Here is a 12290-nt window from a genome sequence, read left to right as displayed (position 1 = left end):
CTGTACTTTTTGCTCATCATGTTGCATTTGTTGCTGTAACTACTTTGCCTACCAATTCTGTATTATGTATATTTTATGTATACTATTGTCTGTATTATGTATCCCATGTTTGTTTCTTACTCTGTACAGTGCCACGGAATATGCTGGCATTTTATAAGTTAATAATAATAATAATATGCCCATGGTCTCTGATGAATTGGTCTGGGAACCATAAAATATACGCCAGGCTTTTCTGAAAAACATTACCTAAGCTGTGACATTCTAATTCTAATACATGCTAGTACTATAATTCATTGTATTACCATCACAAGGATGGGTGTCATTTATGATGTATTATTTTCTAATATTCAATAATGGTTAGTTTTTACTGCATTACACAGGAAATCCCTATTTATGGTTGTTGACAACAACATGGTGATATATGTTTTGGGTCATTGCTGGTCCTGCTAGTTGACTCAGTTGTATCTGTGCTAGTCCAGAAATAGCTAACTATATTCCTGTCTGTGCACAGCCAGCTGAACATTAGCCCTGACAGCTAGGTATGGTCAGAAATGCCGATTTCTGATTCCACGGAAAATCCAATTTTCCGCCAATGCCGATTTCTGATTGCCGTTTTTCCGATTTCCAAGAAGTATTTGTTTTGTCATTTTTTTGCATTCTCTGATTGGCTAAATACTTCTGAGTTGACTCGGAAGTATTGGACTAATCAGAAAATGCAGAATTTTACCGCGGTAATCGGAATACCATGGAAATTTTAAGTCAATCACAAGACTCCACAATACTCGGTAGTGTCTGAGTATCCCGGTATACACATAATTTATATATACAGGGCGGTTGTAGCTACTTAAAGTGGACCTAAACCCAGGACTCCATTCTAAAACAGAAGCCACAGCATAATATCCTTTACAGAAAAAAAATTCTTTGTTACTGATTACAGAACTTCTCAGAGATGGTGCAGAACTGTTACTTCCTGGTTTGCTGCAAGCAGATACAGCGTTAAAGTAAACCTCCAGACTAAAAATCTACTCAGCAGTACTGAAAAGGCTTGGTGTTTCTTTAACAGTTTCACAGCATCAGAACTTTGTTTTTTTTACTGAAGGCTAATTTTTAGCTGCGCAAAAGCTAAGCTCCGCCCCATCAAACAAAAACTGCCCGGGCGTTTTTCCCCTGATGCTAAGCAAAACGTGATGGGATTTTTGATGTTGATGTTCTCATTGCCTAGCAGCTGGGAGGAGTGATCAGGACACAGGACAGTTGGAACTGTGTCTCATGCTCCCTGTCACCTTCTTTCAACCAAAAAGATGGCTGCCCCCATGAAGTCACAAACATTTGCCTGTTCTTTTAAAACAGGGTGGGTAAGAGATTATATTACCTATCTATTTTAATTAACATAACTAATGTAACTTGATGACAGTATGTTTTTTTAGGCTGAAGTTCCTCTTTAAGCCTCCTGTGTTTACATATAGCCTCTCTGAACGGCAACACTACGGCACAGGTCAGACAGAAGTCACAGCTCAAATTACAGGGACTTATTACTTCTATTTAAGTATCTCTGTGTTTTCCTTCTCTTTTATACATAAGTTTAGGTCCTCTTTAATCATTTTGGCTGTTCAATTTGTATACTATGAATAGTAGTACATACAGTGAGATTTTCAGGCAGATTTCCTGCCAGATCGATCATATTCAACATGTTCTATCTGATTTCGATCGTTTTTATGATTGATTTTTCCGTTCACTCCTACGGAAAATCAATCAAAATATGATCAGTCATGTTGAATATAATTGATCTGGCAGGAAATTTGCCTGAAAATCTCATTGTGCGTACTAGGCAATAGAGAGTAACCAAGCAGCTGGGGGTGACCCAAAACCACTAGCAAAGTATAGGGGATTAAAAGACTGAAAAGCCCTACTACTAAAAAGAAATGCTTAATGTGATTTTTCCTTCTTAAAATAGAATGTACTTGCGATAATTCAGCTTTAAATGGAATCTGAAGTGAAAATAAACTTATGCTGTAATGATTTGTATGTGTAGTACAGCTAAGAAATAAAACATTAGTAGCACAGATATGAGTCTAATATTGTTTCCAGTACAGGAAGAGTTAAGAAACTTCAGTTGTTATCTATGCAAAAGAACTTCTCTGAGCGATCAAACTTTGATTGCAGACAGCCCTGTCTTTTGAAGCACTTATCTCAACTGTCTCTCACTGTATCGTGTTTGTGTAATGTTTTTCTGCAGAGGAAAGTTCAAAAGTTCACTAGCCTGCTCTGTTTCATTATTTGAAATGCTGAGTGTAGTGTGCAAACTGCAAATATTAGAGAATGATGCAAAGTTATAAAAACAACTATATAACTGAAAATAAAAATATAAGACTATTTTTTGCTACTACTGTTTTATGAATTATCCGTGCTACACAACCAATTCATTATACTGTATCATCATTTTTTTTTGTTCCGCTTCAGTGTCACTTTAAGTGAACATCTCTAATTTTAAGTGAACATCTGTAGTTTCCCACAATGCACTGCTACTGAATATGCAAATGATCTCTTTATGCCCCTGAAGCCAGGCTTGAATAGCTTTAAATTTTACAGAGTCATATCAACCCGACATGCAGACAGCCTGCTTAAAACTTTTGGTCCTCGTCAGTGCATGACAGGGATTGATATGGCTGTATGGAATAGTACTTGGACCAGTACAACAGAGTAACAAAGCAGCTCGGGGTGACCAAACCACGAGACCGAAAAGCCTTCCTTCTAAAATGCAATGCTTAATGCCTTCTCAAAGGGAACCTAAACTGAGAAGGATATGGATTTTTCCTTTTAAAATAATACCAGTTGCCTGAATCACCTGCTGATCCTGTGTCTCAGCCACAGCCCCTGAACAAGCATGCAGATCAGGTGCTCTGACTGAAGTCAGACTGGATTAGCTGCATGCTTGTTTCAGGGTGTGATTCAGCCACTATTGCAGTCACAGAGATCAGCTGGACTGCCAGGCAACTGGTATTGTTTAACAGGAAACATCCATATCACTCTCAGTTAAGGTTCCCTTTAAAACAGAAGGTACTTGCGATAATTAAAGGGATACTGTAGGGGGTTGGGGGAAAATGAGTTGAACTTACCCAGGGCTTCTAATGGCCCCCCGCAGACATCCTGTGCCCGCGCAGCCACTCACTGATGCTCCGGCCCCGCCTCCGGTTCACTTCTGGAATTTCAGACTTTAAAGTCTGAAAACCACTGCGCCTGCGCAGCTGCATCCTCGCTCCCGCTGATGTCACCAGGAGAGTATTGCACAAGCCCAGTATGGTCCTTGGTCTGCGCAGTATGATCCTGGTGCCATCAGCGGGAGCGAGGACACGGCAATGCAGGCGCAGTGGTTTTCTGACTTTAAAGTCAGGAATTCCAGAAGTGAACTGGAGGTGGGGCCGGAGCATCGGTGAGTGCCTGTGCGGGCACAGGATGTCTGTGGGGGGCCATTAGAAGCCCTAGGTAACTTCAACTCATTTTCCCCCGACCCCCCCGTACAGTATCCCTTTAAGCTTTAAGGCCATGTCCACACTACAAGTGCTTTTGTGAGCATTTGCGTTTAATTAGCGCTTGCTGAACGCTTGTTAAACAAATCGCTCCCATTCACTTTTATAAAAATCGTTCAAAAATCGCAGCGATTGCATATGTTTTTCTGCGTTCACAACCGTGGCAATCGCAGCATTTTTTACACAATTTTACAGCGATTTTCATGAAAGTGAATGGGAGCGATTTTTTAACAACGTTCAGCAAGCACTAATTAAAGGCAAACGCTCACAAAAGCGCTTATAGTGTGGACATAAGTGAGCATATGTGGTTTTCCCCAATGCACCGCTACTGAATATGCAAATTATCTCTTTATGCCCCCGTAGCCAGACTTACATCCAGAACCGCTGGTGTATAGCGGGTATGTTAGAGTTTTTGCAAATTAGTAAATAAAGTAAGTAAATAAGCCTTTTTTGAAAATAACTGATTTTTAGTCTTTGACCAGGAAATAAGTTTACCACTGCCTCCTTTTTAAAAAATAATTTGTATTATATTTTATATTTGTTGGCGTCTCTGTTACAATACAAGTTGTACATTTAGTTGTCCACCTGCAGTGGAAGAGGGCTACCTCATCTGTTATGACAGAGAGCGACTTCCTAATACAAGTGGGGTCTGGTTCATTCTCCCCACTTGCCTTTGCAGTGGTTACCTTGGAGGTAACCCTGACTTGTGAAGCTATTCTAATTTGATATTTTATATATCTTTTGGTACAGCAGCACACTACTCTGTTTTGGGCTCTCTGTTATCTTCTTCTTTTGAAGAGTGTTTTTGTTTATGCAAGTAGAGAAGCACTCATACGGTAGTGAGCACTACACTCCAGTGGTCGCTTATCAGATATTGTGGTTGCTCCTTTATGCCTGTGTGCCTGTGTTCTGTCACTCAGATGGCTGTATTTTTTTTTCAGCTGCAATTTTATGTTTACAGAGCTTCTGAATTACCAGGTCCATAAATGTACACCACTCTAGCTGAGACATGACTTTTATTTTACTAACACAGCAAGGTGCCTTTTATGTATGCTCTCTAACTCTTTTTTGTATCTTGGAACTTGCTGTACATTTTGTTCATCATGTTGCATTTTTCACTGTAATTACTATGCCTACCAATTCTGTATTATTTACCAATGTCTATATTTTGTGTATACCATTGTCTGTATTATGTATCCCATGTTTTTTTCTTACTCTGTACAGTGTGATGGAATATGTTGGCACTTTATAAATTAATCATCGAACAAACAAAAGTTGATTCTGGTAACACCTTTAATGACTAACTGTACATGGTTTATTGCAAGCGTCTGTAACGTTAAGTTTCTTTTTCAGGCATTGCACAGAACTGGATCAGAACCGAACAATAAGACGTTTTGAATTGCATGGGGACTTTTATATATGATTCTGTAGGCTCAATCTGACATGATGTCACACAGTTGTACCATCTTTGAAATGTAAAGACTTCTTCAGTCCAATTAACTCAGTCCAAAGACTGAGGAAGTCTTTCAAAGATGGTACAACTGTGTGACATCATGTCAGATGGAGCCTACAGAATCATATATAAGTCGGTATATGATTCAGAACTTCTTATTGTACGGTTCTGATCCAGTTCTGTACAATGCCTGAAGAAGACTCTTAACGTTTTGAAAGCTTGGAAAAAAACATGTACAGTTAGTCATTAAGGCCTCTTTCCCACCAAGACGTTGCGTTTTATGGGACGTTATGGACGCATAACGTGCCCCTAACGCAACGCCTGGTAGTGTTCAAGGAGGACGCCAAAGTGGGCCGCGTTATGCAGCTTTTTGTGCGCACTGCGTCTCCGTGGCGCTGATTGGCTGGCGGGACCACGTGATGCGGAGTGGTCCTGCCAGCCAATCAGCGCACCAAGTGGCCGCTCCAGGAAGAAAACACTGCACGTCAACAGTGCAGTGAATATTAATTAATTAGCCATGTGGTTAATCACTGCGCATGGGCAAGCAGTGTATAACGCACAGTATGCTGCACTTTCACAGAACGTGCAGCGTTACAATGTGATGCAACGTGGACACTGTGAACACCCCATTGATTTTTCATTACTGTGAGTTGGGCTGCGTTACAGGCTGCACTAACGTGCGCCTGTAACGTCTTACTGTGAAAGCAGCCTAAAGGTATCACCGGAATCAAGGTTTGATGCCTGCATTTCTGCCACTCGACTAACACCATACCACACTTCACTAGCTATACATTAATCATAATATGCCCATGGCCTCTGAGGAATAGGTGTAAAAACCATAAAACACATACCAGGCTTTTCTGGAAAACATAATCTAAACTGTGACAGACTATTTATTTTTGCATGTTAGTACGATCATTCAATGCATTGCCAACACAAGGAGTGGTGTCCTTGATTATATAAACTTTGTATTATTTTCTAATACTCAATAATGGTTAGTTTTTACTGTATTACACATTTGACTCCAGGAAATCCATATTTATTAGTGTTGACAACAACATGGTGGTATATGTTATGTTTTGAGTCATTGTAGGTCTTATTTGTTGTCTCAGCTGTGCTAGTCCAGCAGAAATAAGTAATGGTATTTCTGTCTGCACACAGTCAGCTGAACAAGAGCCCTGGCAACTAGGCGATTTACCATTTCCGATTAACGCCAATTCCAATTTCCGATTTTCTGAGTTTTGTTTTTCTTTTGTAATGTTTAGCCTTCTCTGATTGGCTAAATACTTCCAAGTTGAAATTTTAGACCAATCACAAGACTCCGACAGACTCGGTAGTATCCAATTCTTGTGATTGGTCTAAAATTACCACAGTAATCTGATCTTCGCGGAAGAATTCTACATTCTCTGATTGGTCCAATGCTACTAAATTCAGGGATTGGGCTAAAATAAACGAGTTGCAGTAAATCGGAGTTCCGCGGAAATCCAATTTCCAAGTTCCGATTTCCGAGCTCCGATTGGAAATGCAAAAATGTAAATTTTGTGGAAGCATATAGTCTTGTCACTAGTTTCCCTCAGAAGGTTTCACAATCTAATCCCTACTCTAGTCACATGCCCATCATAGTCTCCGGACAGTTTTCTTGGGGAAAGCCAATTAAAGTATTCCCAAACCAAACAACTGTGATGAAATGGAGGCTATAGCCATGTGTTTTGATCAGTTCAGAGGCTTACTGCTCCATTGGATCACTCCCATGACACTTCATTCCTTGGTAAAAGGTCCCGTTTGGGTATCCTTTAACTTATCTATGTTTCTGGGATGTGAGAAGAAACTGTCGTGCCCAAAGGAAACCCCCCGCCCTCAAAAGTTTAACAGTAGATTTTTAACTAATAAATAGAAAATATGGCAAGGGGATTCCAGGAGAGTCCAGCTTAGGAGTTCCACTATAGATACAGATATTAATCCCATTAGTATATTTTTTACTTCAGTCAACACGATCACGTTTTTTTTTGAAAAACCACAATTGCAGCAGTTTTAACATGATTTGGATGCAAGTCAATGGGAGCTTTTTTTTTTAAAAAAAAAGCAACGCTGATGGTAAGAAAATCGCTCAGAAAGCATTCACAGTGTGTCTCAGGCCTAATCCAGTCAGACTTCAGTCAGAGCATCTGATCTGCATGCTTGTTTATGGTCTAAGGCTAAAAGTATTAAAGGCAAAGGGTCAGCAGGTTAGCCAGGTAATATGCATTGTTTAAAAGGAAATAAATATTTCAGCCTCTATATCTCTCTCGCTTTAGGTTCCCTGTAACACTGAGATAATGCTACAATTATCTTTTGAATTCTCCTATACTAATGCTTATAGTACAGCAATATCACTACAAATGACTTTAATAAGATTGCAATAAGTTTATAATTGCTTTATAAATATGTCCCTTAGCAGTGTTCCCCAACCCTGTCCTCAAGACCCACCAACAGTGCATATTTGGAAATCCACAGAAGTAGTTAATCAGCTTTGCTGAGACACTAATTACCTCACCTGTGAATGTGCGTGGTTTTCTGCAAAACGTACTGTTGGTGGGCCTTGAGGAGAGGGTTGGGGAACTGTGCCTTAAAGGATACCCAAGGTGACATGTGACATGATGAGATAGACGTGTATGTACAGTGCCTGGCACACAAATAACTATGCTGTCTTCCTTTTTTTTCTTTCTCTGCCTGAAAGAGTTAAACATCAGGTATGTAAGTGGCAGTTCCTTTCAGGCCTGGGTCAGAATACAGTGTGACCCTCATTGATAATAAATTACAACTATAAAACACTTTCCTAGCAGAAAATGGGTTCTGAGAGCAGGAAATAGATAAAAAGGTCAATAGTTCAAAGATTGTAGCTCTGGTATACTTCAATCAATGTGTCATTGATCAAAAAGAATAAAACAGTAGATTTAAATATAAAATAAAACACTGGAATATCTTAAAAAGTCATTTTAGGAGAAGGAGGATAGATACAATTGTTTAATTTGTTTATTTTCACCTCTGGTGTCCTTAAATTACTCAGTGGGCGTGACCGCAGCGGCAGCCCCAGGACCGCCTAACGTCATATGGCATCAAGTCCTGGGCTCCGCCTTCAGTTTCCCATCGGCGATCGCGACTCGGAGACTGTTAGATGGCGAAACTGCCATCTTTTTACTTAGTGCAGCGCTGTACTGGGAACAGCCCTGTGACATGGCTGTCCCCATGGGGCACAAGAGAGCAATCAGCTCTTATAAGCTGGAGCCTATGACAGCCGATCGCCGTGATTGGCTGGCGGGGGGTGGGAGGGAGGTAGAGGGAGAAAAAAGTATGTTTATGTATTTAAAAAAATACAATAAATATTTGTAAAAAAAACCCAACAACTGGGGGGTGATCAGACCCCACCAACTGAGCGTTCACCAACAGAGCCCAGAAAATGGTGGGGGGGAGGGGGGGGGGGGGTTACTAGTGTGCTGTGTTGTGCGGCCCTGCAGCTTGGCCTTAAAGCTGCAGTGGCCTATTTTGAAAAAAATAGCCTGATCTTTAGGGGGGTTTAGCACTGTGGTCCTCAAGTGGTTAATAGAAATGTACTAACATATGGGCTGACCACCCTCCTAACCCCAAACCGAGCTCAGAGAAAAGTATAGAGTGGTTTTATGTATCACTGAAGCAGGTTGCCGGTGTCATCCCCTTCATGATTATAAGCATTGTGTGCATCTCACTTTTTAGGCCAAATGGCAACCGCAACATTAATATTCAGCAGTGGTCTCCCTAGTCAGAAGCACTATCTCAGCTTGGCAGCTGTGCGTGATGAGTGGCAGACACGACAACAGTGTAGCCTGAAAATTAAAAGCAAATTAATTAGTAATCTTTGCAATGCTTAAGATAAGATTTGCAGAGCATTTCAATGGGAAGTGAGGAATTCGCTGCCAGATTTAACCGCGCTTCAATAATCCATTAAAACGTTGTGACATACAGCACACATGTCAAAACACCAAAACATCCAGTTTTATTAAACGCCGCTGTCTCGGCGCCAAGCAACCGCCACTATGCCTAAATGTTTCTATGGTTGCTGGAGATCTGGCACTATGATGAGCGCTGTAATGGTCTGGATGTCAGGATATCAAGTCACAGCTAAATGTGTATGAATGTGTTATGAAGAGGGGAGAGAAAGGCAGGGAACTTCCTGCTGGGCGGGCATTACTATAGCCATCACCCTAGAAAGGTCAACCAAGTGGATTTTTGATAGACATAGGATCATCATTTCCCTAGTTGATTACAAGAAGTTGGGTAAGGTAACAGTAATCTAATGTGTGCATGCTTTGCTAATACGATTCTAGGGTTAGAGAACAGGAAGAGGTCAATGTTAAAGGAAGGGGGGGCATTAGGATTCGGAATGAACCAGCTGATTGATTCCGGCACGGCACTGCGCTAATTGTTTTGTGTCTGATTTGTGCTGCATGTCTGATTTGCACGCCAAGTGCTGCAGACACATAGCTAGAAACCATGGGGCCCCATAGCAAAATTTTGGCTGGAGCCCCCTACCAAAAAAAAAGTAAGGCACTTCCCCCACCAGTTTTAGGTAACCAGAGGTACCACCCAGAATTAGGCAGCCTTGAGTCTTGGTAACCAGAGATACCCCCAGTATTAGCCAACCCCCTCAGTATAGGTAACCAGAATTGATCATCCCCACTAAAAGCGCGTACACATGCCATATTTCCGCAAACGACGGGTCCGCCAGACCATCCCACTAGGCGGACGTTCTGCCGACAGTAGCATGTGTGTACCTGCTGTCGGCAGACTGATAAGGCTGTTTCTGAACGATCTGCTCAGCGGATCGTTCAGAAACGGCATTATCAGTCTGCCGACAGCGTGTGGGAATATGGCGTGTGTACGCGCCTTAAGGTAGTCAGAGGCACCCCCAGTATCAGGTAGCCCCAATATGGGTCTTCAGTAATAAACAGCACCTCAGTATAGGTAGCCAGAGGGACTCCCAGGATTAAGTAGCCCCCAGTATAAATAATGACTCTCCTTTGCTTTGCTCAAATTACTCTGCACACCAGGGTCCTACTAGGGACCCAATTATTACAATAGGTCATTGCCACTGGGCAAGGCCAGATTTATACTTTTTGTGCCCCTGGGCCAAGTATGTCGTGACTCCGCTTTCATGTACAGCAGCGCCCCTCCCACTCCATGTGCACCCCCCTCTTCCATGTGTATCATGCATGTACTGTAGCCCCTCTCTCTTTAACCCTCCTGGCGGTTTAAAAAAATCCGCCAGGGGGCAGCAAAGTAGTGTTTTTTAATTATTTTTTTTTCATGTAGCGAGACAAAGTCTCGCTACATGATAGCCGCTCATCACCGCTCAGCGGCATCCCCCCAGCCCCTCCGATCGCCGCCGGCGATCGGAGATCAGGAGATCCCGTTCAAAGAACGGGATCTCCTGGAGGGCTTCCCCCGTCGCCATGGCGACGGGCGGGATGACGTCACCGACGTCATCGACGTCGTGACGTCAAAGGGGACTCCCATCCACCCCACAGCGCTGCCTGGCACTGATTGGCCAGGCAGCGCACGGGGTCTGGGGGGGGGGGGGGGTGTGTGGCCGCGGCGCAAGGAATAGCGGCGGATCGGCGGGTAGCGGAGGCGATCGGATGCTACACGCAGCTAGCAAAGTGCTAGCTGCGTGTAGCAAAAAAAAAATTATGCAAATCGGCCCAGCGGGGCCTGAGCGGTGCCTACCGGCGGCATAGCCCGTGCTCAGCACGGGCTTACCGCCAGGGAGGTTAATTAACAGCGTCTTTGGGCATCAGTTACCCTTTTTCATATTTTGCTTCCCATTTTCAGCCTCCTCTTTCATATGTAGCAACCCCTCCTTTATGTTCAGGTGCCCCTTTGGGCTGCAGATGCCCAAGGCCCGGGCCTTATGGGCCTTTCCAGAAATCCAGCCCTTTCTCTTTGCTACGGGCCCCATAGCAGCATGCTCTGCTTATTTGTAGTCAGTGTCAAGTCCATATGTACAAATATTTTCCATCAAATGTGGCAGCTTTGCAATTAAATTGTTTGTGTACATGTATTAAACGCAAACATTCTTTACTAAGAGGATGAAATCTGTTTTGCGCTATTCTTTATTCTGGACTCCCAGTGATTCATTTGGACAAGCTATTAGCAGAGTTTTTTTCCCCCCTCTCTGGTGTATTGGTGAATTATAGCTAAAATCTTTTTAGATATATTAAAAAGGGGGAAGATGGTAAAATTAATAATTTGATAAATAGGATGCTATATTTCGAATTGCTTTTACCCTGAGCTGTTAATGAATGCCGTGCTTCCGAAACGTGCTTTCGTCTAAATGAATTTACATACTTTCATTTGTGCTACATGAATATCCAAAGCACTGGTGGGAATTTAAAAATAATACCCCATAAATTAACAAAATGATTTAAATTTGCTCACTGCATTTGTATTAATTATGCATGGTGTTTTTGTTCTGTACATTTGTCAGGGAAACATATAGCACTCCTCTCTCCTGCACCGCTCTGATTAGGATCCTGCAAATCATCATTATATATGATATGAGAACTGCTAGCTTAGCAAGAATTATGTGCAAGATTATTTAAAGAACTGTCAGTAAAAGGCTTTATTTATACGATTTCTCTTTATGCTGATGGCACAAATGTTCTTAAACGTGCCATGTAATATGCAGAGTGTCAATATCAATATTAGCTTATTGAGGCTCATTTAAAAATATCGCCAATCATTCTTACGTATTGTTTTCGCTCTTCTTTTTCTGCAGGTAGACCGCGTCATTTTCTGTGTATTTCTGGAAGTTGATCACAAGTTATACCAAAAGAAACTCCCAGAGGTTTTCCCAAAAGGTACAGTATTTTTTTAAAAAAATATTTAAAAAAGTAACTTTTGCATCAAATATTGCATTTTTGCTTAAAATGTTTCACAAATGTACGATGGGATTTTCTGCAAAATACAATTTTTAGCAAAAAAACCCCCCCTTTTTTTGCAAATATTCTGATTTGGATTTGTGTGATAATGTTAGCAAAAAACCTAACTTTCTTGAAAATTGTGTTTTAGCATGTATGCATATATTCATCTGTGTGAATATGTGTTTTCTAATGGGCATAAATATATTTTTATATGTATATACAGTATATATATCATATATTTTTGCTAATATTCTTATTACTGTGTATATTGAATAATTAATGTCATTAAGGCTATGTTCACACTAGGGATTTGCGTTACTTGTAAAAACAGGGTCGCTACGGTCACACACACACACGCACACGCACACACACGCA

At 41.5% G+C, this 12290-nt stretch overlaps 1 protein-coding gene across 5 annotated transcripts in view; it reads left to right on the top strand.

Moving 5' to 3' along the window:
- The window catches only part of MACROD2 (mono-ADP ribosylhydrolase 2), a 3010403-nt gene that overhangs the window by 2701424 nt on the left and 296689 nt on the right, over positions 1–12290 (top strand). For all 5 annotated transcript variants that reach the window (XM_068232461.1, XM_068232460.1, XM_068232457.1 and 2 more), the window contains exon 9: positions 11771–11852. In XM_068232461.1, the coding sequence (XP_068088562.1) occupies positions 11771–11852 (82 nt within the window). The remainder of the gene's footprint in view (positions 1–11770; positions 11853–12290) is intronic.

The sequence above is a fragment of the Hyperolius riggenbachi genome, chromosome 4 (genome assembly GCF_040937935.1).
Source record: "Hyperolius riggenbachi isolate aHypRig1 chromosome 4, aHypRig1.pri, whole genome shotgun sequence".
NCBI classification, from domain to species: domain Eukaryota; kingdom Metazoa; phylum Chordata; class Amphibia; order Anura; family Hyperoliidae; genus Hyperolius; species Hyperolius riggenbachi.
Note: the sequence above shows the minus strand (reverse complement) of the source record. Positions and strands in the feature narration are given on the sequence as shown.